The sequence below is a fragment of the Microtus oregoni genome, unplaced genomic scaffold (assembly GCF_018167655.1).
Source record: "Microtus oregoni isolate MIOR12 unplaced genomic scaffold, Mior012 000002F_ref0000024, whole genome shotgun sequence".
NCBI classification, from domain to species: domain Eukaryota; kingdom Metazoa; phylum Chordata; class Mammalia; order Rodentia; family Cricetidae; genus Microtus; species Microtus oregoni.
The window spans coordinates 12656890-12684406 of record NW_024543061.1 but is presented as its reverse complement, the minus strand read 5'-3'; the positions used below and the strand labels follow the sequence as shown (position 1 = coordinate 12684406).

The following is a 27517-nucleotide window of genomic DNA, read 5'->3' as shown; positions in this document are numbered from 1 at the left end:
TCACTGGCTGTGTGGGCTGTTCCTGCTGCAGGTTTGGCAGCTCACAACTTATCTGCTGTCCTTGAATAGATTATACAGTTCACACATTTGAAATTCAGTTAGGGGCAGGTGCAGTGTAAACCTTGGTGGGCTTAGGTTAGATTTACTTCTGAAATTAAGGAATCAGTTTTCAGAAAATTGTCTTTGTTTCACCTACAAAACAATTTTCACCAGTGACTAAGTATTGAAGAGGCTTTCAGGTGAAGATCTGACTGAGGTTTATTTTCCGTGACCCTTCAAAGCGTGGTTGGCAGTTACATTAAGGGGGCGTAATTAATCCTCCAGGCAAAATAAACACATAAGGTGTGCTTCTTCTGCACATGTGGTACCTAAGTGCTCGGTGCTGAGCTTGTTCCTTGACTCATTCTTTTCTCTCTTATGTTTAGATTAAAATGTCCATATTGCCCAATGGAACAAAGTCCAGGAGATGCCAAGCAGATATTTTTCTGAAGAAATGAGTTTGTTTGCAATTTGTAAGTGAAACTGAATTATGGGTACATTCGAGACGAGCGACCATTGACTGCAGCTATCCAAGGACTGCCGGGTTTATAAGCTGTGCTCCAGAAGCTACTGACATGCTAGTGTGCACGAGGGCGTGCTTCAGATGGTGTTCCATAGGGCTTTTATCACTCTTGGTCTCCGTTTCTGATCAAGTAAACACACCAGCAGTTGCCATTCAGTGCAGGTTTTGTACTTACTATATGGTGATTTTGTTACTTAAAAGCAGAAACAGAAGTTGACCTTCCTGACTTGTGTTTAATATTCCTGCTTTTACTTCTGTCATTTTCTTGATAATTGTAAGCTTGAGCGTGTTTGTGGAAGAACTTTTTTTCTTGTTATATATACATAATTAAATGAAAATTCTTTATAGGAGTTTGACAAAGTGAATTGTGGTTATACAACGAATTTGCTTTTTTGTTTCATCTTTCTTTTTGGCTTAAGGAAGAAAGCTGTGATAAATTCCAGATTTGTGTTTTGCTTTTTGATTTTTTTCTCTGCCCTAGCTCTTGCTTCAAAGTCAGCACGCTTGCATTTGAGTTCTGTCTGTAGCCCCAGCAGGCTTCCTATTTAAAATCCCATCATGAATTTAGCCGGCAGATGTGAGAATGAAAGGGATATTACTGGGGCTTTGCTTTTATTACCAAGAGGTGCTTTTTAAAAAGTATATTTAATAAATGGAATTCCGAAGTAAGGGTGTTACTAAGTTGATACATGCTCTCTCGGTCTTAGCACCCCGTCCTTTGAAATCTGCCTTCAAGTCTTGGCTGGGTATCACATTAGTTGTTCTCACAGACACACAGTGTTGTGCATGTGGCTATAAATATGTACACCAGCATCAAATACTGTATATGTGGAAGGGAAAAAGCATGTTCCAGTTCAAGTGCAGTTGCCAGAGTCATCACTTCAGGTCATTGAGGGTAGACGCTAGCACCTTCTGTACTGGGGCACATTGTTCTGTGTTGGATTAGATATTGTTCACGCCTCTATCCTGCAGTGTCTTCTTGAGTTAACTGTGGACCTGTATAGTAATCAAATGGCTACAGATAATGTCTTTTCTTTTGTGAGGTGTCTTCATTTAATGCACTTCCCAGAAAGAGCCTTGCATAAGAGTTATTCTCTGTATGAAGAACTACATGGCAAAGACTTCTATGAACATAATTCTGACTTAAACCCATGAAATACTTCACCTTGAGAAGAGTGCTGTGTGAAGGTCACCAAATAGTCCACAACTTTGTTTCATCTGACATAGATCTGAACATCAACATAGGAGTACTTTCATGAGAAAATGAAGTTGTAAACACAGAAGCAAAGAGAAACGTGACTCTTCCTATTTTAAACTACAGATGGACTCGATTTAAGGGAATGGGAGAACAGCTTTGGTGCTAAGTTAATTAGAGATTGCTGGTATTCACAGTGGTGTACTAGCCTGGCTGGCTTGCTGAAATGTTTACCTGGGAGAGCTGGCATTTGCTTGTGAAGGGAAAGAATAATACTCAGAAAAGTCCTGTGGAATGACCATGTGGTCAGTTTCATGGTGATGGCTCCTGTGTGCTGTTTTGGTTAGCTGGGATCATGATTGGCCCAGCTCAGAGTGCATGCTTTGTTCAAACTCAGCCTGGTTCACATGACTTCCGCTTCATGTGAGATGCTCTGTAAAGTCCCCATATCCCATGAAGCAGTGAAAGAGGAGCAGAGATGCCTCTGAACTGCAGGAGAAAAGGCAGAGTGCCAGGCAGTATCCTGTTGAGGGTGTAAACTCGTTTACTATAGATAAGTTTTCCTTTGAATTAAATTCTAGAGTGTCAGGCTTTTTTTTTTTAAATAACTGTTATTCCTAAGCCAAATTTAGTTTTTAGGGTTTTTTTCCCCCATAACTTATTCTTACCTTCCAACTTCAAACATCTATGTGACATTTAGACTTCACAAAAAGTTTGTGTGATACAGACGTGTTCTTGAGGCTGGTGGCAAATCCTTTTTGGAAGCAAGACCCTTCAAATAGTTGGCTCAGGCCATTTTAAGGACAGAGGCTCTGCCTGGTCCTCCTGGTGCTGTGAGTCACATTGGCAGTTTCTTGTGAAGCTCATGAAACTTTAAATTAAAGAATGAGTTTAGCAAGTGTTTGGTCTTACAGCTTCCTCAGTAAGGTCTTATAGCCCCAGTGGTCAAGGGCCAAGAATAGAAACTTGATCTGACGTTTTACCATGAAAATTAGGTTCTAGGCTCTTCTTTACCTGAGTGAACTTTTAATCTGCGAGAGACTGACTGCAGCAGAGGTGGATTTGAAGAAGCCAGACCTTGACCAAAGATGCTGAAGTACAACATTAGGACATTTCTACTCTAGAACCTCCTTCACAGTGGTGTGAGACCATGCCATCACTGATGCCATGCTCATGCTAGCATGCAGGAGGATGCCATCTATCTCTTTCAGCCTCTTACTAGAGAAGGTTATGCTAGAGGCAATGATTGCCAGTCACATGGCTAACAGGCATTGGAAACAGCCGTAGCTTCTTTAAGAGCCATTTCCTTTCCCAGTAGTGGACCAAGGCCGCCATGGGACTCTGCTGAACCAATAAAACCGTACTAACAAATGTTTAGATTCTGGTGTAGCCAGAGCTTCTCCGCAGTGGCTGAAGTTGTCGTTTCCTCTTCTCTTTTGTGTGATCATCACAGATGCCATTTCTGTTTAGTGATGATTATAGAGACTTTTAATACATAAATGAACGGGTATTGGTGCCTCTTTATTTTTAAAAAATTGAAGAAAAAGAGCCACCTCATATTCAGAGAGTATGTGTTTTGTGAGTGTGTGAGCATTTAATTGAAAATAAGTAAGGAAGTAAATTTTTCGTTTTACTTTTTCCACAGCAGCTAATGTGTGGGGAGACATTAAACCCACACCAAATCATGTGGGGATGGGGATCCCCCAGTCATCCTCTCCAGGTAGCCAGTCCCATAGACTGTGCAGCTCAGATTCCTTATTTTTATGCTGTGTATTGTTTCCACCTCAGTGATGGCAGCCTTTAGGACAGTGTCAAAAGCCAAGAGCTCTTGGATTATCTGCACATTTCTAGCTGCTGGTATACTACACAAGCCCTCTGGTTTCCCAGCCCAACCTCTCAGTAAGTAGACTGACAACGATGTTGTCCGTCTCTTCAGTCCTCCGACTCAGGTTATCTTCAGGGAAGGTATGGAGATGTGGCTTGTTCAGTTCATCTCTAGGATGTGTATGGTGAAGACAAACCAAATACTTTTCACCATTGAACTGTCTGTACATTATCTTACAGTAGAATACTGTGGTCTTGGGGAACACAGAGAGGGAATATGTAGCAAGGATCACATACAAAGCTTGGTGTTTCATAAGCCTGCAGCGGACAGGTTATATGTGGTACTGCAGTGTTCACCATAAGCAGGTACAAGCTTCATTAACTTTCCATTCTGAATTACAATTGAGTAGATACCAAAAACAGAGTGGCAAATGTATTTTAGTAGCAGGCGAGGCAGTTAGTTTTAGGGCGAATTTTCCGCTGTTGATTTTACTTCAAGATGTAGCAAGAGAAAATTTTTTAAGGCATTTTTAAGCTGTAGCAGGCATATGCTTCATTTATTTCCAAAGAGGAAAAAGCAGCTAAGACTCAGCATGTGCTTCGCTCCATGGTATGGGTGGATACCTACACTTTCTGGTAGCCGACTTAAGCCGCTCCCACCAGGCAGGTGTGGGCTTCTGTAGGATTTAGTGCCTGAACATTTCTTTTGGGAAGGGGCTGGAGCGAATGTCCTGGGATGGGAGGGAAGCAGAAGGACACAGGAGTGCGAATGAGTGTGCATGTGTGGAAATTCCCCATCACGCCCAAAGCCAGCAAGCAACCGCTGCTGGCCCTGTTCCATTCATGACCGCAGCGCGCATGTACGTCACCGTGTTTTCTAACCCACACTAAGAACTCATCAGATGATCTTGCTCAGATGGCTCAGGATTGTATTTCTTTGGCTTACCCCGTGCTCCTGGGTTCTATAGTGTTTCTATAATTATGAATAGTGTTGCACTGTAATCTATCATATAGAGCTATATGTATGGAAATTTTTGATCAGTTTTTTAAGAGATGTATCCTGTTTGCAAAGGCACAATAAAATTGCATCTTCTAGATTATAGGCAATAAAGGTAACAATAAACCTTACTTAAATCATACTGATACTCTCTGCTCATTTGATTTTGGGGGGGAAAAGTTAACATATCCAGTAGTTTCAGGGATCTCATTTTAACTTAAAAAATCTGATATATTTAATTTATAAATTTCGGACTGATACAATAGTTTGGAAAACTATAAGAAATGCTTTGTTAATGTGTGTATTCCTATGTAAAACATATAGCTTCTCCTGTGTATATTTTTTAAGATTAAAGAATTGCACATTTAAAAAGTGTTTGTGGAGCCAGTCTGTGATCTCGCCGGGTGACGAGTCCGGGTGGGATGTGGAGGTGCCTATTGTGAGAGGGGAAAGTCCCTGTCAGCATCTCATCGTCAGCAGTGTGGGAAGAAGAGGGGACTCTGTTCCCAAATTTGGGGGTAAGTGGGATGCACCTCAGCACTCTGGGTAAGAACAGAGGCTGAATTGTCTAACCTCAACAGGAAACACGCTCATCTGTAGAGAACAAGAACCTGTGTTCCTTTTTCTAGTTTTTAAAGAGATTGAGATTGTTACCAAGGGAATATCTTGTCTCGTGAGATGACCTGGAAGAGCCCTAGAGTTAGCCTGAGTGCTGGACAGTCTCTCAGAGCAGAATCTTGCCACCATAGTTTGCTTTTCCTTGGTGTCTGTCCTAGTTGGTTCTCTGTTACAAACACCATGGCCGAAAGCAACTTGCCCATAAGCCACTCAGTTCTTGATTAGGGTTTCTTCTTCACATTGACAAAACTAACTAGTACAGAATCACTGAAGAAAGAGCCCTAAATAAGCACTACCTTTTAGTTGACTTAAACATTGCTAATTGGGGGTGGTGTTACATATCTAGGTAATATTAGCAGCTTCCAACTCTGTGGAGAATACCTTTGCCACATTATGGTAACAGTTGCTACCTTGGGTGAAGGGCGTGACTGCCAGAAACAGTGGCTGTACTTGAACCTGTGGGTGTCTGACGCTGATGAAGTTGCTGAAAATGCTTGACATCTCTTCCTTCACACTGCATCTGTTTTGTTTTGTGTTAACCTTTGGGTTGGGTCAGATTCTACGTGGCTGTGTATGTAGACATGTTGACCATTTGAGAAATGACCAGTTATGTTACAATGCAGGGTTAGCCCAGACTAGACTTGCCTGGTTTCTCCCTGCCAACTCCCACTGAAGACTAATGACACCTACCAGTCACCATGACTTGCCTGGTTTCTCCCTGCCAACTCCCACTGAAGACTAATGACACCTACCAGTCACCATGACAAAACAGGCCATGACAGCAGTAAAAAAAAAAAAAAAAAAAAAAAAAGACCTGGAGAGATGGCTCAGTGATGAAGAGTGTTCGCTGCTCTTACAGAGAAACAGCCACATGGTGGCCACAACCATCTGTTACTCTAGTTCCTGGGTATCTCATGCCCTCTTCTGACGACTTTGGCATCAGGCATACGTGTGGTGCACATACATACATGCAGGCAGAACACTCATTAGAGAGTAACAGTTGAATTCCTAAGAGATCCCCCGACCTTGCTGAGAAGACATGAATGTCCATCCCCTCGGGCCCTCTCCCTTTATCTGCAGCTCCTATAAGTCCAGGAGTGTGAAAGCTGAGTCATTCTGTGGCCACTGAGCAGATCCTTTCTACCCAACACTCATCTCTCAAACTTCAGTTTCCTATGGGATACGCTTTGGGGCCTGCATCTGATAGCAATGTCTGAAAGGCAGTGTAGGTCCCTCCCAGATAGCAGTGTCTGAAGGGCAGTGTAGGTCCTCCCAGATAGCAGTGTCTGAAGGGCAGTGTAGGTCCCTCCAGGCACATTTGGAACTCGCCATCCTGGGGCTCTGAGATCCCCAGGCATAAGTGTGTTTACTAGGAAGGGTGGTTACTCTTAATCTTGGGAAGTGATAAAAATGGGGAGACCCTGGACACTGGAGAGATGACTGTGGTTAAGAACACTTGATTCTCCTCTGGAGGACCCTAGTGAAGTTTCCAGCACCCATATCAGTGTTCAGTATCTTGATGCCACATTAGAGAATAACTGATTCTCTTGGAGTAGTTTAAACCAGGAGCCCGAATTTGAATTCTCTACTTCTCTGTCTTCAGTCTGTAACAAAAGGCTTGGCGGTATTTTATTGAACAGCATGGAAAACATGGTATGAGAAAGAGAAGAGGAATCACTTAATCATTTTTTCTTAACACTCACAAGGGAAGACGTTACTTTATGGTCCCTGTTGACCCAGACTGTCACTCAGAGTCACAAACCAGATTACTTCTAACAACAGGTTACGGCCGGGGACTTCCAGTGTTTATGGTGCATTCTTGCTTGTTTTTAAGTTTCTTTCAACTTCATTGGCTCCTTTCAGCAAATGATCACACACACACACACACACACACACACGTCATGGGCATGGAAGATATAGTTTTAAGATTAAAGCTTTGTATTTAGTTTAGGCTGTAAAAGCTGATAACACGTAAGTCCCATGCATAACAAAGTCAGCTGTGTTATTTTTTTGAAGGCTAGTTAAACCGAAGCAGGCTTGATCACAGGCATTTTGTCTGTTTTTGAGATACGATTTCTTGTTTGACTATCCTTTAACTAGCTCTGTAGAGAAGGCTGTTCTCATACTCACAGAAATCAGCCTGCCTCTGCCTCCTGAGAGCAGCAGGAATTAAAGGCTTGCACCACCAGGCTCACAGGCACATTTCAACTTGTTTGGAAAATCAGGTGAAAGCTCAGTTTCTGAAGGCAAGAGGTATTTTTGGGGGGCGGGGAGCCATCCCCACAGTCAACAACCACTTGTAACTCCAGCTCTGGTGAGGGTGAGGGGGGCACATCAAGGCACTTATACAGTACAATGAAAAAAATGCTGGGGAGACCCAATCAACATGACATTTCTTGTGAGAAGTTCAGTAAAGCTCACTTCTTCGTTATCTTGTCCTGGAAGCATGGCTCTAGCCTGTTCAGGATCTCGTCCTGGAAGCATGGCTCTAGCCTGTTCAGGAAGTCTATAGATGCATATTTCTTCTGGGATAGGGAGTATTACTACATTGTACAAGTGGGTTACCAAGAAACAAAGTCACTTGCAAGAGAATATACAAATAACAGAACTGTGAAGCATGGTTCACACTTGTAACCCCTGCTATTGTCACCATTAGTCTCTTTTGTGGAAATGGTCGGCTACAGTTTTGGAAATTGGTAAGTGCTGCCTCAGGTCCTCAAACCACTGGCAGGATTTGAACACGTGCAGGAGGAGCAGCTGGGAGAAAAAGGAGCTGACTCGGACCCACTCACTGGGCAATGGTTCAGGGAATTTCTAGGCAAGCACCTACCAACTGAGCTGTTTTCCCAGAAGACTCAAGGGCTCTCCAAAAACGTGGAAGACTCTCTTCAAAGCAATTTAACAGCTAGAGAAAAAATTTTCTTTCTCTGATGTGTTGTGGGATATTTGAGCAAACTGTAAAGATGTGTCCCTGTTTAACCTTGCTTAGTTTAATAAAGAGCTGAATGGCCAAATAGCTAGACAGGAGAGGTTAGGTGGTACTTCCGGGCAGAGATTGGAACTCTCCGAAGAAGAGGTGGATTTCACCAGCTAAACATGGAGAGTTGGATATATAGAATGGAGGAGAGGTAAAGAGCCACGTGACAGAATGTGGATTAATAGAAATTGAGACTCACTAGGCCTGGCTTGAGCTTCTGAGACTTCAAAGCACACCCTCCGCCCCCCAACCCCACTTCCTCCACAGGGCTGCGCCTACTCCAATGCAGCCACACCGCCCAGTAGTACTTCTCCCTGTGAGCCTGTGGGACCACTTTTCATCCAAACCACAGAGCATCTAAGCCGAAAACTGAAGAGAAAATATACAGGGACGGCGCACACGTACATGCGCGCACATTTTATTTATTGAAAAATAAAAAGACATTCCTTAAAAATCCTTTGAGTCTCCAGAATTTTTTTTTTTTTTTTTGATTTTTCGAGACAGGGTTTCTCCGTAGCTTTTGGTTCCTGTCCTGGAACTAGCTCTTGTAGACCAGGCTGGCCTCGAACTCACAGAGATCCGCCTGCCTCTGCCTGGGATTAAAGGCGTGCGCCACCATCGCCCAGCGAGTCTCCAGAATTCTAATAGAGCTTCTGAGACAAGTGTGAGTCCGGAAAAGCCCACGCCCATACTAAGTGTGCATTTCCTTTCTCTAAGCACACATCTTTTCTGCTAACCCTTCAAGCTTATATCTATGTTAAAATCGCTTCCAAATAAACACTAACTGTGCTTTATACCAGCCTGTCTTGACATTCTCTGCAGCGAAGTCAGGAACACTGACTTCACAACGGGTGAGATGGCTCAGCAAGTGATCGCTTGCCGCCACACCGGACAGCCTGAGTTCAATCCATGGGTCCCATGTGGTGGAAGGAGAGAGTCAACTCCCCAAATCCTTTAAGTTGTCCTCTGACCAACACAACGACACAGTGCATGCACACACATGCACACAGCGGGGCGGGGGGAGGTACCAAAATAGGTTGGTTGGTTTGGGGCTAACCTGAACAACATGGTTCAGTGGTAGAACATGTAGTCACTGTGTGAGACTAGGTTCAGCCCCTACCAGGGGGCCTGGGAGGAGAAGACAGGTTTGTGTAGTGGCTGGTGCCACTTCTGGGCATGGGGGTGTTCTTACTCTGTGACGAACACTCAGGACTTGTATGCCCCCCCCGACCCCAGTATGTATATTTTATCTCAGCAAAAAAGTGAAGATTTTGCCTGATGGTAGGAGAATTGTCATCTCATCTGTCACCAAGAGAAAATAAAAAGGCAACAGAGAAGTTGATCATTTTGACTGATGTGATAATGGTACAGAGTGAAGGAGGACACTGACTTGATAATTTTGCTTTCAGGTATATACCCTAAAGGCATGCCCGGGCTGAGGGTTGTAGCTCAGTTGGTAGGATGTGTGTGTGGTACATAGCCTCAGCAGCACATAAACGGCGTGACGGCACACACCTAGAATCCCAGCACTGGGGACGTGATGACAGAAATTTGAGATCATCTTCAACTATGTAGGGACTTCGAATCTAGCGTGTACATGACACCCTTTCTTGAACAGCAAAAACAGTAAACACACTGCAAAGATGTGTGCAAAGTTTAGTAGTGTAAAAATAGGAGGAAGTTAGAAGCAATAAGCTAAATAGTAAATGGAGCACAACCAAAATATGAGATACCATTTAACCATTAAATGATATGTTTATTTACTAAAGCCACTTCAAAAATATGTTATAATCCCTTTTTAAAGCCCAAGGTGTCTTTCTTACATATATATGCATGGGAAAGAATCAGATCACGGGTGACTCTTAGTTCCGTCAGGTTTTTTTTTTTATTCCATAGCCTCTGTTGCTTCTATGATACTGTGAGAGGAAATTCACACTGGGAGAGCAGTCTTGACAGCTAGCCTCTTCCCACAAGCCTACCCTGCCTCACCTGCACATCCCAGGGCTGCTAAGGTATGCTCTCCAAGGATTCTGTGTTTATAAAGTATAAACATACTTGTGACCCCACGAGCACATCCCAGTCCAGATGTTTAGAAATGTTGACAGCTGCTCAGATATCTGTAAAACCTCACCCTCTGCAGTGCAGGGGCAGAAAGAATCTTAATTCCCCAGGATTTCACAGCAGTGCTCTTTTTTTTTCTTCTCATAGCAACAGAGGGAGCTGTTGTCTAGGACTGACTCTACCCCTAGACTTGTAGGAGTTAGGACTGCCTGTCTCACTGTCCCTTGCCAGGAGCTCTGATGTTCAGGGGCATAAAGGCAGTTCTCCTGTCTTTGCTGTGTGACATCTGTGCTCATGGCCAGCACTGAGCAGATCACAGGTGACACTGCTCACTCCCTTGTGGTTTGAGGCAGAACCACGCCACACACAGCCTGCACACTACACAGGCATAGCCCAGCAAGAAGAGCTCAAGGTACGGAAGCAAGTTCCCTGAGCCAGTCGGTAAAGGTTCCTCCAGCTTGGGTTCTCTCCTGACCTACAGACCCGGCTGACCCCATCTCTGACCTTTAGCCTCTTCTGTGTGATGGGTAGACAAGGAATGTAGATGAGCAAGTGGGTGCCGATTGTCCCTTAACCCCGAGAATTCAGCTAACTCTGGTGTCACTGCTCTTTACCCCATTCAGTGCATGCAGCAACAGAGCTGCCACCCTTGTGGTCCTGTAGACATTGTGTGGTCCTGTTTTGTGCCAAAATGAATGCATAAAGAAAAGAAATGGCTCCCACCCCACCCCCACTAAAATAATCCAGAGAACAATACATAGGAATGTGGGAAATGCTGAAGAAGGAGGGCTTGGTCTCGTGAATGAAGAGGGCTCTGAAATCATGTAACGGTTGTGGCTTCCTGGCGCCATCTTACACGAATTTTTCTGAAGGGGTGGGCTTGCCTGCTTGTCTGACCAGAGGCCTGAAAGAGAGGCAGGAGATTGACCATCATTGTAGCAAGAATCTCTTTAATGAGCCTGGCTGGGGTGGCACACTTCTTTAATCCCAGCACTTCAGAGGCAGAGGCAGGTGGATCTCTGAGTTTGAAGGCAACCTGGTCTACAGAGCAAGTTCCAGGACAGCTAGGGCTACACAGAGAAACCCTGTCTCAAACAAACAAAAGAAGAACCTCTTTAATGTAGTAACAGCACACACTGCCCTCAGTTTTTAATGGCTCTGAGAGCTTGTCCCTAGGGTGCCAGCAGGAATGGGTGAATGACCTCAGCTACCCTTTCCTTTAGCCCTTGTGACACCCGTGTAGGGGTATGCATTGCTCAGGAGAGGTTAGAGAACCTGCCTCAGGTCACACAGCTATCTGCTGAAGCAGGATCTGAGCTCAGTTAGGCTTCCTAAAGCCTTCTGGAGTCCCAGGAAGGAGACATATTGAGGCTAATTGTTTTAAGTCACCAGGTGACCTGATTCTTATCCCTACAGGCCAGACTTGAGGCTCCAGAAGGGTTAAGGCACCATCCCTCAGTGGAGCAGAGAAGCTCAAAGTCCCTGAACTTGATGTCACACTGAAAGTGGGTGCTTGTTCAGTGCAAGATGAGAGACCCGAGTGGCTCCTCCCAACCCTGTCTGCCTTTCAGTTGCTACTCAGATGTGTGAATTCCTTGGGGGCTAATTTGTAGAGCGCCAGGTTTTAGGACAAGCGCAGGCTTTTCTGTTTCACATTTCAAAAAGGGAAACAAACATAAGTGACCTCTTGCAGAAGCAACCAAGTACACTACGTATTGTGAAAATAAGGAAAACCCTTCACAGGCTTTCATCTGTGTGTGGTCGGCATACCACCTGCAACACAGTCACACTGGATACTACCACATCGCCTTTGCTTAAAGTGATGGCTAAGCTGCTGAACACAGATTCCAACAGGGAGATACAAAGACTGCAAAATGCAAACCTGGATATGAAAATGTAAATACTTTTTTTGTTATTTTTTTTTTTTTTTTTTGAGACAGGGTTTCTCTGTAGCTTTGGAGCCTGTCCTGGAACTAGCTCTTGAAGACCAGGCTGGTCTTGAACTGATAGAGATCTGCCTGCCTCTGCCTCCCGAGTACTGGGATTAAAGACGCGCGCCATCATTGCCCGGAGAAAATGTAAATACTTTCCTCTGCTGAAAGGGAGTGTGCACAGTGGGTGAAAGGGAGTGTGCACAGTGGGTTGCCCTTTGCACTCAGCCTCAGTCAGCTCGCTGACCGGGGAAGGCAAACAGTTTTAGATGCAAGTTGCAAGCCTAATGTTAGCAATGTGGCCTGAGACAAATCACTAAATGTCCTAAACCTAAGTTTCCTTCTCTAGAGAATGGAGGACGTACCTAACTGGCCTTGCCCTGTCGTCAGATTGATGAATATCTTAAATGTCACTATGGAACCTTCATCCAACAACTTATGGAAATGGGCCGAGACCCGCATTGGAGCACTGGGTTGGGCTCCCAAAGTTCAGTTGAAGAGTGGGGGGAGCGAGAATATGAGCAAAGACGTGAAGACCATGATGGGTTCACCCACTGAAACAGTCTACCTGAGCTAATGGGAGCTCACCAACTCCAGCCAGACAGGGAAGGAACCAGCATAGGACCAAGCTAGACCCTCTGAATGTGGGTGACAGTTGCATGGCTGGGGCAGACTGAGAGACGACTGGCAGTGGCACCAGGATTTATCCCTACTGCTTGTACTGGCTTTTTAGGAACCTATTCTCTTTGGATGGATACCTTGCTCAGCCTAGATATAGTAGGAAGGGCCTTGGACCTTCTCCAAAGCAAAGTGCCTTTTCCTCTCTGAGGAGTGGATGGGGGGTCAGGGGGATGTGTAGGGAATGGGAGGAGGGGAGGGAGTGGGAACTTGGGTTGGTATGTAAAATGAAAAAAAGTAATTTGTTTTCTCTTAAAAAAATAAAATAAATGGAGGGCAAAATAACTAAAGATTTTTGTAAAACCTGAAATGAAAAGAAAAACAAAACATAGAGTTGTCCTTGCTATCCAGGGAGGAATTTGATAGGATCCCTGCTTGGGGTATCCACCTTGGAAAGCCAAATCTTTGCATATAAAAATGGCATATAACCTATACACATTCCCCTGCTACACAGATCATCTCTAGATGGGCTGTAACACCTAAAACTGTAAAATAGTTTCTAGTTTAGGGAAGAATGACCAAAATGGTATTCATGATGGGCATGCCTTCTGATAACGTGGGACCCATGGACATGGGGCATGCAAGGCTGACTGCATGAACCAGGCAACCGGCATACTGCAGGCTTGTTTTAGGAGGTCTGGTTTTGATAATCTGACTGCGATCCCATCTCTGCCCCTTCAGATGGGTTTCCTTATCTTGCAGCTGTGGTTTGAAAGTTGGGGGTGATGATATCTACAAGACAAGGCTGCGGCTGCTGTGTAGCTTCAGAGAAATTCTAAGTGGAACCCCTTTGCCCCAGTGCCAAGCTGGGGACATTTGCTAGATGATGCCACCCCTGGGGTGCAAGAGCAGTTAGATGCCACCCCTAGGAGGCAGGGGCTGTTACATACCACTCCTGGGGGGCAAGAACTGTCCTCACATAAGATCAGATAGAGTGGAAACTGGGACCTCTCTTAAATGTCACTCTGATCATTTCAGAACAGTTGAGCTGCAATTGGGTGGGGCAGATATTTAAGCCACCAGAGAGCTAACTGCCTTTGCTTCTGGTCCTTTTATCCCCTAGGTCCTCAGGAACTGAAGGCCCTGTGCTCTTATGGGGAAATTAGGAACTAGGGGTGTTGTTTATTACATTTTAATAATAAAACTTGACTTTCTCCTTAAAAACATTGACCAATCAAGAGGGGAAGTAGAGGGGTATCTTAATATACCTCCAAAACACCCATATGGAATCTTCTAGAACAAGAGAAAGACCACATGTACTCTGGGAGCTACGTTGAGAAGAAGATTTTTTTTTTTTTATGATGGTGGTAAAGGGTGTGAGCTAACTGAACAGGGCTTCTGGAAAGCCACACTGCTCTCTCATGAAGCCTGAAGCCCTTTGTGGTCCTTCCTTTTCTCACATAAATTCTAATACCTTACCAGCCATCTGCTTCTCCTTTTTCTGGGACTGGTTGAGTCCTGGTCCCCTGCCACCAGGACTTCACTGCCATGACCTCTTTCTGGGAAATATTCCCGAGCCACCTGCCACTGGGCAGCCAGGACCACTGGGACCGTGGCTGCCCAGGGTGAGCAAGCCCAAGTTCAGAGACTACTCACCTGGGACATTTGCACACGCGCCTTCGGTTCCCTAGACGGGGAAGAAAAGGAGGAGGGAAAGGGTGAATGCCTCTTGCAGTCCCCAGGTACGGTTCAATAGCGTTCTTTCCTCCAGTCTTTTGAGGATTGTAACTCTTTACAGTCCGAGTGAACGCTACTTTGCCGACCCTGTCCTCAAGCCTTAGTTAAAAATGAAAATATTTTAAACTTGGTTTGGCTGACTATGCCTGTAGTTCCAACACTCCCAAATGGAAGGAGGCAGAAGGATCAGACCAGAAGTTTGGGGTTAGCCTAGACTGCATAACTAGTTTTAGGCTAGCCTAGACAACATGAAACCCTGTCTCCAGTGGGGGGGGGGGCGGCAGAGGGGAAGACAGGACACGACAACACACTGTGTGGTGCAGACACGTGTGAGTCTGGGAATCTGTAGACCTGGTTGGCACAGTCACCTGACAGGACTTAGAGGAGTGGGTGGTTTGTGGGGTGGGATCAAAGACAAATCGCAAGTCAGCCATGGTTTTGATCCAGCTTTCTTGGGGCCAGGTCTCAGGGGCACATTGGCCCCCTTCCCTGGTGGGTTTACTCTATCCTGGCTGTACTAACTGATGGTTTAGTTGCTTCTGGCGGTCCTGAAGTAAGTGTTATGTTTCGAAAAACTCCCAGAGGACACAAGGAGCGGGGATGGGAGTGAGGCTGCCTTCAGGATAGCTGCACAGGTCCTACAGGGCAGCAGCTGCCACCCCCAAAACCTGAACTTTATCTCCCACAAGCACATGAGTGGGCCAGATTCCTCCCCGCGGGGACTCCCCAGGACTTACTGTGGCAGCAGATGAGAGTGATGACCAGGGACAGCAGAAGCACCCCGCAGACTCCGGCTAAGGGTGCCCAGATGAAGATATTACAGTCGAAGTTCAATCCCTTCTCCACTGTCAAGATCCCAGTGAATGGCATTTAAAAACCCTCTGGAACAGTCCCGAGGCCCCAACCCCAGCACCTCTCCCCGACCAGGTGTCCCTCCAGGATCAGGGCTTTCCTTGGCAAGTAGCCTCCCAGGTTGTCTGCCCACTCCAGTCGCGGACCATGAGCGCTCCTAACCTGAGGCACCCGCCCTGGGCCGGCAAGTTTCTGGTCGTGGGGAACGGGATGTACCGACAGTGGGCACTGGTGTGCGTGGTCGCGGCACTGGCGTGGTGGGTTTCCCTGCAGGAGCAACAGGATGCCTGTGGGTCAGGCAGGTGTGGTTGATGCACCACTGCCCCAACCTCCTCCCGCTTAGCTTTTACCCAAGAAAGTGCCTCCTCCTGGCATTTTTAGAGAGGAAGAAGGGACCCCTGGACAAGTGCTGGGCCACTCTGCGGCTTGCACACGTGGAGACAAGTGTGACTTTGGGCCTAGTGCTCCTGGACCAGGTCCTGCAGCTCAGCAGCTGTGGCCCTCCACCAATGCAAAGCTTGAGTCAATACCCGGCTCTACACCCTGAGACAACACGGACAGGGCAATACACACATTCAAACTCCATCCCAGATCCGGGGCACCTCCAATCCCACCTGGCACCTCAGCCTCAGATTTCCGGTCTGTGAAATGGGGATGGTGTAAAAGTAGCCCCCAAAGAGCCCCAGGAGATTTAAGAGGACATCCGTGTGTGAAAATGTCCAGATGTGCCCCCTAACATTCAGGGGAAGGGACCCCCGTGCGCAGACCTGGCAGGAAGACCGGCAGGAGAGGACTGAAGTACACCACCGAGTTGCCTGTCACAGAGCAGAAATAGTAGCCCTGGTTTTCCTCGCCGAACTTCTTCAGGGTAAGGGTGTACTCTTGGTCATTTTTGTCCCCAGAGAACTGGTTTTCATCCAGTTTGTCATTCACTTTGATCCGGGCCGTAGAGCGATAGAGGATGAAGGTGGGTTTAACTCCGGAGCCGTCCTTCTGGAAGAGCCAAGAGCATCCTTGCGAAGTGGACAACAGCACCTTGCACTTCAGCTTCAACTCCTTGCCAAGTTCGGGGGTTGTCTTCGCCGCATACGATATTTGTAACTGTTCCGAACCTTGGAGCTCAGCGACAAGGTCTGCGAGTGCCAGGTAAGGAGAATGAGCCTGGAGTCCCCACACCCTCGACATACTTCAGCCCCTGCCCTTCCCCGGATCATCAACTCACCAAGCAGCAGGGTCAGCGACAGAAAGCAGGTCACCAGCGAGGCCATGGTGTGCTCCCACCAGCAGCTTAGGTCAAGCTAGGGCGCTAGGGGAGGGGCTCAGGAACAGGGGGCGTGGTGGGTGAAGAAACTGGTCTCTTAGCTAGCTGGCTGCCGACTGAGCTGATTTCGCCTTTGAGGATATGACGTCATCTGAAGCCCCCACTGAAAAGACTGTTCCCCTCCTTTTCGCGGTTATCACCTTCCAGGGGCGAGGGAGCTCAGAGAATAGAGCCTTGCAGAGTAGCTGGGGGCAGCTGAGAACAGAGGCTGGGGAGGAGAGCGAGCTTGAAAAGAGGAAGGAGCAAGACCAAATCTTAAACTAATAAAATAGAGTGACAGGAAAGCAAGGACAGGAGCGCCAACTCTTTTTTCTTTTTCTTTTAGACAGTGTCTCGGGTAGCCTAAACTGGCCTCAAGTCCCTTTGTGGCAAAGGCTGGCCTTGAACTCTAGATCCTCCTGCTCTCCCACTTCCTTTGCTCTCAACAGAGCCCCTTAGGCTGCTCTGTGCTTCTCCCTCCCCCTACAGTGAGGACAGGAGATTAAGATGGAAGGAGAAAAGATCAGACTCACAATGATCCCAGCAGATCGGATATTAACCAGAAGGCCTTGTGCCTTCCACCAAGGAGAATTCCAAGGGGGGCACTCGGCTCCTGACAAAATCCTTCCCTGGCCTCCGACCCAGGGCGGAAACTCAGCAAAGTTTCCTCCCTTCTTAGAGCCATGGCAACAGCCTCCACACCAAACTCCCTCTAACTGGATGATCCAACCACATACTGTGACCATCATTCTTGTCCAGGGAACCTGGCAATGTCTCCCCACGACCTGCAGAGCTGGATGAAAACAGCTCCCTGACTTGGTTGGGGATTAGCCCTTGGGTAGGTGTTGGTGCCACCGACGCTTCTGTCCCTTGTGCGACCACAGCCTCACAGGCAGACAGATGTTTCCTTCACTGTGCACATAATCCTGTTTGTTTCCAAGCCCTTGCTGCTCTCTGCCTGACAAATGCCAGGACTGTGCAGTCTGCCTTGGACCTCATTTCTCTCCTGCTCTACTCAAAGGCAAGCGAGGGAGTGAGCATGCGTGCGTGTGTGTGCGTGCGTGCGTGCGCGCATGTGTACGTGCGTGCATGTGTGCGTGCGCGCGTGCGCGCATGTGTGTGTGTGTGCGTGCGCGCGTGCGTATGTGTGTTGGATGAATCGTGGGTGCAGGTACTTACTCTTTTCTGTCCCTGGAGCACATGGAACTCATTCTTTCTTGCCCACTGCTGTCCTGAAAGCTGCAGGCCCCACTGATGTGCCTTCCTCTCAGTTTTCCGGGGTTTCCACTTAGGGGTGTTTTTCCAAACAGGGTGTGCTTCTCACACTAAGGTTTGATTATAGTTTGAGGCAAGTCGCCTGGCATTCTCTGCCACACGCCGAGTTCTGCCCAGTGGCAATCTGTTTGCTATGGCTTCCAGAGTACTGGCGTTACAGGCTTGAGCCGCCGTGTCCAGCTTACAGGAACACGTGTGTGTGCGTGTGTGTGATGTCATATCCTAACGTGTTTACTGAACTGCACTCCCCCAAAGTGGTTTGCTTTTCTGTTGTTTTTGTTTGAAGACAAGATCTCAACCCTGTAGCCTGGGCTGGCCTGGAACTTACTACGCAGTCCAAGCAGGTGCTGGGTTCATGGTAATCTGATTGCTTCAGTCTCCAGGGTGCTAGGATTACAGGCCTGAGCCACCAAGCTCAATATGGCTGACATACACAGATGAGATTTTCAAAACAGCTTTGGTTTCAATGCTCCATACTCTTAGAACATCTAAATGCTTACTCTAAACTGAACGTTTTATGTTTTAGAGTTTTTAAAGTATAATTTTATGTATTTTTTTATTATTGTGTGGGATGAGGGGGGGGGCATACATGCCACAGCATGAATGTGGAAATCAAGACAAGTTTGTGGAGTTCATTCTCTCCTTCCACTTGTACATAGTTTCTGGGGGATCGAGTTCAGGTCACCAGGCCCCCATGGCAACCACAGTACCTACTCAAACTTCACATCGGCTCTGAAGTGACTTTATAAATTACAAGGATATCGGCGCCTGCTCCAACAAAATCAGCTGGGGTATCTGGGTAGGGGCACGAGGATTAAGGAAATGTCAGATTGAAAGAAGTTGTTACAGGAAACACAGGATAGATTCAGGGGACTGCCAGCTTACTCTGCACAGCCCTGAGTTTATTTCAGAGCCAGCTTCTATACAAAACAGAAGAAAGCACAGCACAGTCTAACCCCAAGACCATTCCTGCCGTTGAGCAAGCAGCTCCTTCTGTCTCGATGTGCCCCAAGGTTTGGCACCAGCAGCTTTCTTTCGACTAGATGATGTGTTCTTTTCTCATGGGCAAAATGCTCTTTCCCATCACTTTAAACAGACCTTTCTCACAGCCTTCAAGGGTATTGGAGCAAGCAGAGCAGGCAAGCTTGAACTCAAATGGCTCCTAAGCCAGAATGGACTCCAGATGGAAACCGAGTCACTTGTGGGCTACTACACAAGACAAGGGGGTTGGGGAGATGGCTCTGCGGGTAGCATATGTGCTGTGCAAGCCTGAGCTCCCGAGCTGGGATCCCCAGCATCCATGTGATTCCGTTGCTAGGAGGGAAAGACGGGATTCGTTAAGCAAGCTGACCAGCAAGACTAGTTCTATCAGTGAGCTCTGGGTTCAACTGAGAGACTATGGCTCAGTATATAAAGTGGAGAGCACTGGGCAATGGTGGCGCATGCCTTTAATCCCAACACTCAGGAGGCAGAGGCAGGCGGATCTCCATGAGTTCGAGGCCAGCCTGGTCTACAAGAGCTAGTTCCGGGACTGTTAGGACTGTGACACAGACAAAAAACACAAAACAAAATAAATAAAAAGCGGAGAGCAATGAAAGATACCAACTTCAGGCCTCCCCACTCCTGAACACACCTGTACCTGTGCCCCTAGAACCCCATACCTCCCCACTCCTGAACACACCTGTACCTGTGCCCCTGGAACCCCATACCTCCCCACTCCTGAACACACTTGTACCTGTGCCCCTGGAACCCCATACCTCCCCACTCCCGAACACACTTGTACCTGTGCCCCTGGAACCCCATACCTCCCCACTCCTGAACACACCTGTACCTGTGCCCCTGGAACCCCATACCTCCCCACTCCTGAACACACCTGTACCTGTGCCCCTGGAACCCCATACCTCCCCACTCCCGAACACACTTGTACCTGTGCCCCTGGAACCCCATACCTCCCCACTCCCGAACACACTTGTACCTGTGCCCCTGGAACCCCATACCTCCCCACTCCCGAACACACCTGTACCTGTGCCCCTGGAACCCCATACCTCCCCACTCCCGAACACACCTGTACCTGTGCCCCTGGAACCCCATACCTCCCCACTCCCGAACACACTTGTACCTGTGCCCCTGGAACCCCATACCTCCCCACTCCTGAACACACCTGTACCTGTGCCCCTGGAACCCCATACCTCCCCACTCATGAACACACTTGTACCTGTGCCCCTGGAACCCCATACCTCCCCACTCCTGAACACACCTGTACCTGTGCACCCCCCACAGGCACACATGCACACACGCCAAGGTATAAACAACCATCAGTTGTAAAATGTCGGGCAATCCGGGAGTGCACACAGAGAAGCCTCCATCTCATCTCTCCCCACTGCCCTCAGTCCTGCAGTCAAAACCGCTGCAGTGGCTGTGTCTCTTAGATGCTGCCTGTGCACAGGGGTTTACCGTTTCAAGTCAAGTACGAATTTAATATATATTTTCAATTTTCTTGAGAATAGAAGAAAAAACTTTTCACACTACTAATGCAGACCTCCTTCATTCTTCTACCCGGATGCATTCCACATGGCTGTCTCAAAATTTAGTTCTATTAGTAGGCATTTAGGCAGTTACCTGTTTCATGTAATTACTTCACCATCAAGGCTGTTGTATACAGAGATGTAATATTCCTGTAACACTGTCTCACTGAAATTATAAAGTTTACACAACACTTTCCATTAAAAAATATGTTTAGGGTAGTTAGTGGTGGCACACACATTAAATCTCAGCATTCGGGAGGTAGAGACAGACAGATCTCCATGAGTTCGAGGCCAGCCTGGCCTACAACAAAAAGAATACGTCTATTTACTTATTTTATTTATTTATTTATTATTTATTTATTTATTTTGTGTGTGTGTTTGTGTGTACCCTAACGTGCCTCAGCACTATAGGTCAGAAGACAACTATGGGGGTCAGTTTTCTCCTTCTACTATGTGGGTTTCAGGGACTGAACTCAGGTTGCCGGACTTGGCAACAAGCACCTTTACCCTGGTAGCTATCTTACTGGTGCCTCACAGAATGCCTTCAAATAGAAGACGAGGGCATTAGAGAAGGAAAAGCCTTGGTAATGACCAACAAGTGTATGTGCATGTCTGTGTCTTCAAGAGTGTGTATGTATGTATAGTGTGTGTATATGTGTATAGTTTATATGCATGTGTGTATATGCACATATAGTGTATATGTGTATATAGTGTGTATAGATATTTGTGTGCATAGGGTGTGTGTGTGTGTCTGGGCAGACACAGCACTTCTCTGAACTTACATGAATGAAGACAGCAAGGAAGCGCATAGGCTTAGGCCACCCATACAACAAAGCTTGTTTTAGATGACAGGCTCCTTTTTTACTTGGTCCTGCTCCTTCTGCAGAAACTTGTTCGCAGGACCCTGCTGGCCAAAGGGTACAGTGAGAAGAAAATGAAAGATGCTAAAGTATTTTCAAATGAGGGCCACAGTTAACCTCCAGTCATGTGCATCTTCAGAACGAGGTCCCCAAGTAGGATGATGGAGAGAGTTGGGGTGAAAATCGTTCCATTTCAATCTCGCAGACGTGAGCTATGGCCGGCTTAGGGGTCTTCAAGTCTCGCAGCTAAGAAACTGTCAGACATGAGGGTGCCGTCCCCCTTGGCACAGAGCACCATGGAAGGTGAGGGGAATGCCAAAGCAACATGTCAAACCCACCAAAGAGCTTCTGTGACCCCAATAATATTTTTTCACAGAAGCCGATGTCTCAATGTTAACCACAGCGACATCCGCCCTGGAGCAGGCAGCAGAGCTGATGTGACTGCATAGTTCTAAGACGCTTGCTCGCTTAGCCCAGGTGTGCATAGAGCGGGGGTTGGGCCTGTCCATCATAGCAGCTGATCTCCTGCGCCCATCATGTGATATGCACATGGGATAGCTTGAAGAAAGGGGAGGCACAAAGAACAATGACTACTCTGTCGCACAAATGTCTTGTCCTGTTTTTTTTTTTTTTTCTGAGACAGGGTTTCTCTGTAGCTTTGGGACCTGCCCTAGCTCTTGTAGAGCCATGCTGGCCTCGAACTCACAGAGATCCGCCTGCCTGTGCTTCCTGAGTGCTGGGATTAAAGGCGTGTGCCACCACCGCCCACCCGTCTCTTGCTCTGTTTTTTTTTAATTAATTAATTTATTTATTAAAGATTTCTGTCTCTTCCCTGCCACCGCCTCCCATTTCCCTCCCCCTCCCCCAATCAAGTCCCCCTCCCTCATCAGCCCAAAGAGCAATCAGGGTTCCCTGACCTGTGGGAAGTCCAAGGACTGCCCACCTCTATCCAGGTCTAGTAAGGTGAGCATCCAAACTGCCTAGGCTCCCACCCACACACTGAGACAATGGGGATGTTCTATTGGGAACTCACCAAGGCCAGCTGGCCTGGGTCTGAAAAAGCATGGGATAAAACCGGACTCGCTAAACATAGCAGACAATGAGGACTACTGAGAACTCAAGAACAATGGCAATGGGTTTTTGATCTTGCTCTGTTTTTTAAAGTACAAGTTCTCACTATGTAGCCCTGGCTTGCCTGGAACTCACTCACTATGTAGCAAAGCTAGCCTCAGACTTTCAGAGATCAGCTTGCCTCTGCCTCACCAGTGCTGGGATCATAGACATCCACCGCCATGGCTGGACCTTTGTTTCTAAAGATATGAAGGACAGAACAGATGGTAGCCTTGTCCGGGTTTGAATGAGAATGACCCCATGGGTTCATTTGCTGAATATCTGTTGACCCGCTGGTGGAACTGTTTGGGAAGGCTTAAGAGGTGTGGTTTTGTTGGACAAGGTGTGTCACTGGGAGCGGGCTTTCCAGTGTGTCATTTTCTCTACTTCCCCTTTGTGGTGAGGATGTGAGCTCTCAGGTACTGCTCCAGCACCGTGTCTGCTTGCCCATCTCTACGCTTCCCGCCATGATGGTGATGGAGTCCGATCCCTCTGGAACTTTAATCCCCAAATAAGGCTTCCCTTTATGAGTTGTGCTCCCTATCTTTCCTTCCCTTTATAAGTTGCTCTGGTCATGCTGTTTTCTCACAGTAGAAGAGGAACTGAGGCACCCTTGAGTGAGCTTTGTCCTGTGTTTTTAAAACATGGGAGTGAAATGATTTTAACTATGGCAGCCTGAATTACAGCCTGAATTGCAGCAGTGGGAAAGACCCCTGCCATCAGTGTTCATAAGGATTCTGTGCCACAGACAGCAGAGACATCCTGGAATGGTGACTCCGAAGTGGCCGGCTGCTTCCCTCATCAGCTCAGAGGCAGAACAGGTAACTCTGGAGTTACCAGGAGCTCATTGTAACTTACTCACAAATGCTTGTCAAGCGGTCCTGCTATGTCTAGAAGATACTGTTTCAGCAGCCTCTGGCTCTCGAATCTTTCCTCCTCCTCCTTCCACGACATCCCCTGAGGGTCAGGGGAGGGTGAGTGATAGAGATGTCCCATTTCTGTCTGGGCACTCCACAGATTTAGTCTCTCTGCTCTGACTGGCTGGGAGTCATCATATTGACACTCACCACTATATTAGCTTCTCTGAGTAGGGCTGAGAGTTCTGTTAATCTGCACATTCATTTTTCCTTACAGCTGAGAAAGAATCCTTTGCGTAAATGGGCCACCATTTGTCAGCTGAGGGACATCCAGGCTGTCTGCAAGTCTTAGCTACTGCGAACAGAGCACCAGTGGGTGTGGATAAACAAGTGTCTCCAGAGCAGGATCTGTCACCCTTTGGGTGAATTCAGTACAGCCGGCTGTGACAGCTGATCTTGCTTGCCAAGTAGCTGGGAACACCTGGGCGGGGTTTCTCTTGGATTACTTGTGGTGGAAGATCCATCCTAAATCTGACCACACCTTCTCATGCAGCACACATAAGAAAAAATGATGTGGAAGAAGGAAGAATGTGCTTCTCCTGTGTGCCCTCAGTTTCCCTGACAAGCTTGTAGATTCTGCCCCTGAGCCATCTCTTCAATGGTGTTAAAGCCTACTTATTCAGGATTTCAACATGGTCTGAAAACTCACCGGTCTGTAGGCTTTCCCTGGGACTCCAGCACCAGATGGGGACAGCTGCGACACCAGTCTCATGGACTGACAACTGCCAGATCTTTGGGCTTTCTGTCAGGGGACAGCCGTTGTTTGTCTACTCAGATGACTCTGGGCTATGCAGCACTCTAATACGTTGTGTGTGTGGTGTGTGTGTGTGTACGCGCACACACACATATCTATGCATATGTGTGTACACAATACTTGACACACTGGGTCCTATAGTGGTCCTAGTTCTAGTCTTTTAAGTCATTTTCTCCCTGGTTTGCATAGTAGCTTTACCAGACCACACGCCCACCAGCAGCGAACGAAAGGCCCCCTTTCCCCACATCCTTGCTAGCTTCGTTGTCATTTATTTTCTTTTCAGTCATTCTAACTAGAGTAAGAGAAAATCACAAAGTGGTTTTAATTTTTGTTCCCCTAATGGCTAAAAATAGTCTTTGCCATTTACATGTCTTCTTTTTAGAGCCCTGCTCATTTTCGTGAAGTCACAGCAGCTGTGACTGCCTGCCCAAGCTGAAGAAGACCAAGCCAGCGAGCAATAGGGCATGCATGGGGACGGACACTTGAGGACACACAACTAGTGCGGAACTGTTGGCAGCTGATGGCTCCGAGGACATGGAGAGTAAGGTTTCTTTAGGGGTGTGGTCCCTGATAGGCTGAGCATGTTCCCACAGATGGCCCCATACCCATGTGTGTACGGGCAGCGTTAATTAGACTTAGTGGGTCATCAAAAAAAGAGGGGGGACGGGGGGACCTGGGAGGAGTCAGAGAGTGAATGTGGTGTGACCATATCAAAATAACATTGCACGTACGTATGAGTTTCTCAAAGAACAAACAAAAATATTATACTATAAACTCTTGCCTGTGAAGGACTCAGAGGAGAGCTCTGGCAGAGGACTCCCTGAGCACACGTGCGATCCCCAGTTCAAGCCTCAGGGCTACGCCTGTCTGAATTAGGGCTTCCACTGCTATCAAGAGACACCATGACCACAGCAACTCGTATAAAGGAAAACATTTAACTGGGTGGTTTACAGTTTCAGAGTTCACATTGTCCTTTTGGTGGGACAAGGTGGCACACAGGCAGACGTGGTGCTGGAGGAGCTGAGAGTGGAGAAGAAGCTACATCTTGCTCCCATAGGCAAACAGGAAGTGAACTGAGACACTGGGCATGGGTTGAGCGTATATGAGACCTCAAAGCCCACCCCCACAATGAAACACTTTCTCCAACGGGGCCACACCTCTAATAGTGCCTCTCCCTATGAGTTCATGGGAGTTTAAACTTCCATAATACCCAAAATACATCCTACATGCATACATACACACTCACATATATATGAATACATGCATACATATATATACGAACACACATATACATGCACACAATATATACATGTGCACACATTAGCATGCATACATACATGCATACACACACATATATACGCACATACATACAGACATATATATATATATTCATACATAATAAAAATATCAGTCTCACTTCTTTCATTTTTATGTTCCCCTACTTGAGACACACCCACCCCAAGTTGAACTAGATTGCTTTTTGGACCTTTGTAATGGTTTCTGAAATGATCAACTTCTTTTTATTTTGGTATTGCATCCTGGGAGCTCAGTACATGGACCCAAAAGGGCTCCCCATGGCCCCTTGGAGAATGCTGGTTGGTCTTTTTTGCTGCCGTGAGCCTTGTGACTCTTGTCCCCATGGCCCCATCTCCTCCCTTCCTCCTAGTTGACTTCTTCACTTCTCCTAGGTTTGGTATCCATTTCTCCATGGAGACTCAGCTCCTTCCTGCCTCAGCACCATCGAATGTGCTATTATTCTCTGCTCGCAAACTCTTCCACAAGGCTCAGCTCAAGCCACTGTATTGTGGTGCGCACCTCTAATTCTAGCACGTGGAAAGAGCAGCAGGAGAATCAGGAAGTCAGTCGTTCTCAGCTACTAGGAAGTTCAAGGCCAGCCTGGACTACGTGAAAGCCCATCTCAACAAAACAAGAGAAAATGAAACACAGACCCAGATGGATGAGGCAGCTCTCCTGCTGGAATAATCCTTTCCCAGCATTCCCAATTCCAAGCAATAAAGACTGTGCATGTCCCTCTCTGTCTCATCTGGACCCTGAGCATATCTGAACCCATGGCCTCTAGAAGAAGAGACCTGGTTGGGTTCATGCTTGTACCAGAGTGCCACATCTAGTCTTCAGGAAATATCTACTCAGGGGTGGGTGGTGAGATTGCTCAGAAGGTAAGGAAGCTTGCTGTCAACCTGATGCTCTGAGTGCAACCCTGGGACCCACAAGTTGTCCTCTGACTTTTAGAAGCACCTGCCTTTGCCTGATGGCTGGAATTTGATTCCTGGAGCCCAGAGTAAAAGGAGAAAACCAGTTCTAGAAGCTGTCCCGTTGACCTCCATATGTGCAGCATGGCAAATGTGTGCACATGTGTGCACTTATGCGCACACACAAATAAATAAATAAACAAATGTGTGCACACGTGTGCACTTATACACACACAAATAAATAAACAAATGTGTGCACACGTGTGCACATATGCACACACAAATAAATAAGCAAATGTGTGCACATGTGTGCACATATGTACACACACAAATAAATAAACAAATGTGTGCACACATGTGCACATATGTACACACACAAATAAACAAATGTGTGCACATGTGTGCACATATGTACACACATAAATAAATAAATAAATGAATGTGTGCACACGTGTGCACATATGTACACAAATAAACAAATGTGTGCACACGTGTGCACATATGCACACACACAAATAAATAAACAAATGTGTGCACACATGTGCACATATGCACACACAAATAAATAAATAAATGTGTGCACACGTGTGCACATATGTACACACACACAAATAAACAAACAAAACCAAGTGAAATGTGAGGATAGACTACTATTATGCTTGCCTCTTTTTTCCTCTCGCAAAATATTTGACAAAAATCAATAGACGAGTGAGTTGTACAAAGCAACTGCTCACCTGCAAGTTTAAGATTTTCAGTGCTTACACCGCATGGCAAACAAACAAAAGAGGAAAACCATGGATGCTGAACTCAGACTCATTGTGGAAATAAGTAACGGTTTCCTATTGGCATCTACCAATTTCATTAGGAGCTGAACACTCTCTCCAGTTATGTTTAGGCAGAGCTTTTTCTTGTGAGACGACAATGCAAGGGCACGCTGTCAAAAGGAGCAACACAAGCGGTCCCATGCCCCTCATCCTTGCCCCCAACATCGCCATCCGAAAAAACTCAAATGAGATATTGAAGGTTACTTAGCTTTAAATTTTTATTGGCTGGGTATGGTGGTCACATCTTTAATCTCAGCCCTGGGGAGGCAGAGACAGACGGATCTCGGTGAGTTTGAGGCTAGCCTGGGCTACATAATAAGACCCATCTCAAAAAACAGGGGCAGGAAGAAAGCTCAGCAATTAAGAGCAC

At 46.8% G+C, this 27517-nt stretch overlaps 2 protein-coding genes across 3 annotated transcripts in view; one reads left to right on the top strand and one right to left on the bottom strand.

Moving 5' to 3' along the window:
- The window catches only part of Rmnd5a (required for meiotic nuclear division 5 homolog A), a 69501-nt gene extending 64551 nt beyond the window's left edge, over positions 1–4950 (top strand). Inside the window, exons 9-10 of one of the 2 annotated variants that reach the window (XM_041632093.1) lie at positions 426–512; positions 1606–4950. In XM_041632093.1, the coding sequence (XP_041488027.1) occupies positions 426–489 (64 nt within the window). In that variant the 3' untranslated portion in view covers positions 490–512; positions 1606–4950. Of the gene's footprint in view, positions 1–425 lie in introns of both variants that reach the window. The other variant, XM_041632088.1, reaches the window with a different exon arrangement.
- Positions 4951–9947: 4997 nt separating this feature from the next.
- On the bottom strand, positions 9948–16703 carry Cd8a (CD8a molecule). The gene is made up of 6 exons (XM_041641856.1): positions 16595–16703; positions 16140–16505; positions 15535–15639; positions 15258–15365; positions 14440–14470; positions 9948–11138 (listed from the first exon to the last, which is right to left on the bottom strand). The coding sequence occupies exons 1-6, from the start codon at positions 16638–16640 to the stop codon at positions 11087–11089; spliced, it is 708 nt and encodes a 235-aa protein (XP_041497790.1). The 5' UTR covers positions 16641–16703; the 3' UTR covers positions 9948–11086.
- Positions 16704–27517: the final 10814 nt, after the last annotated feature.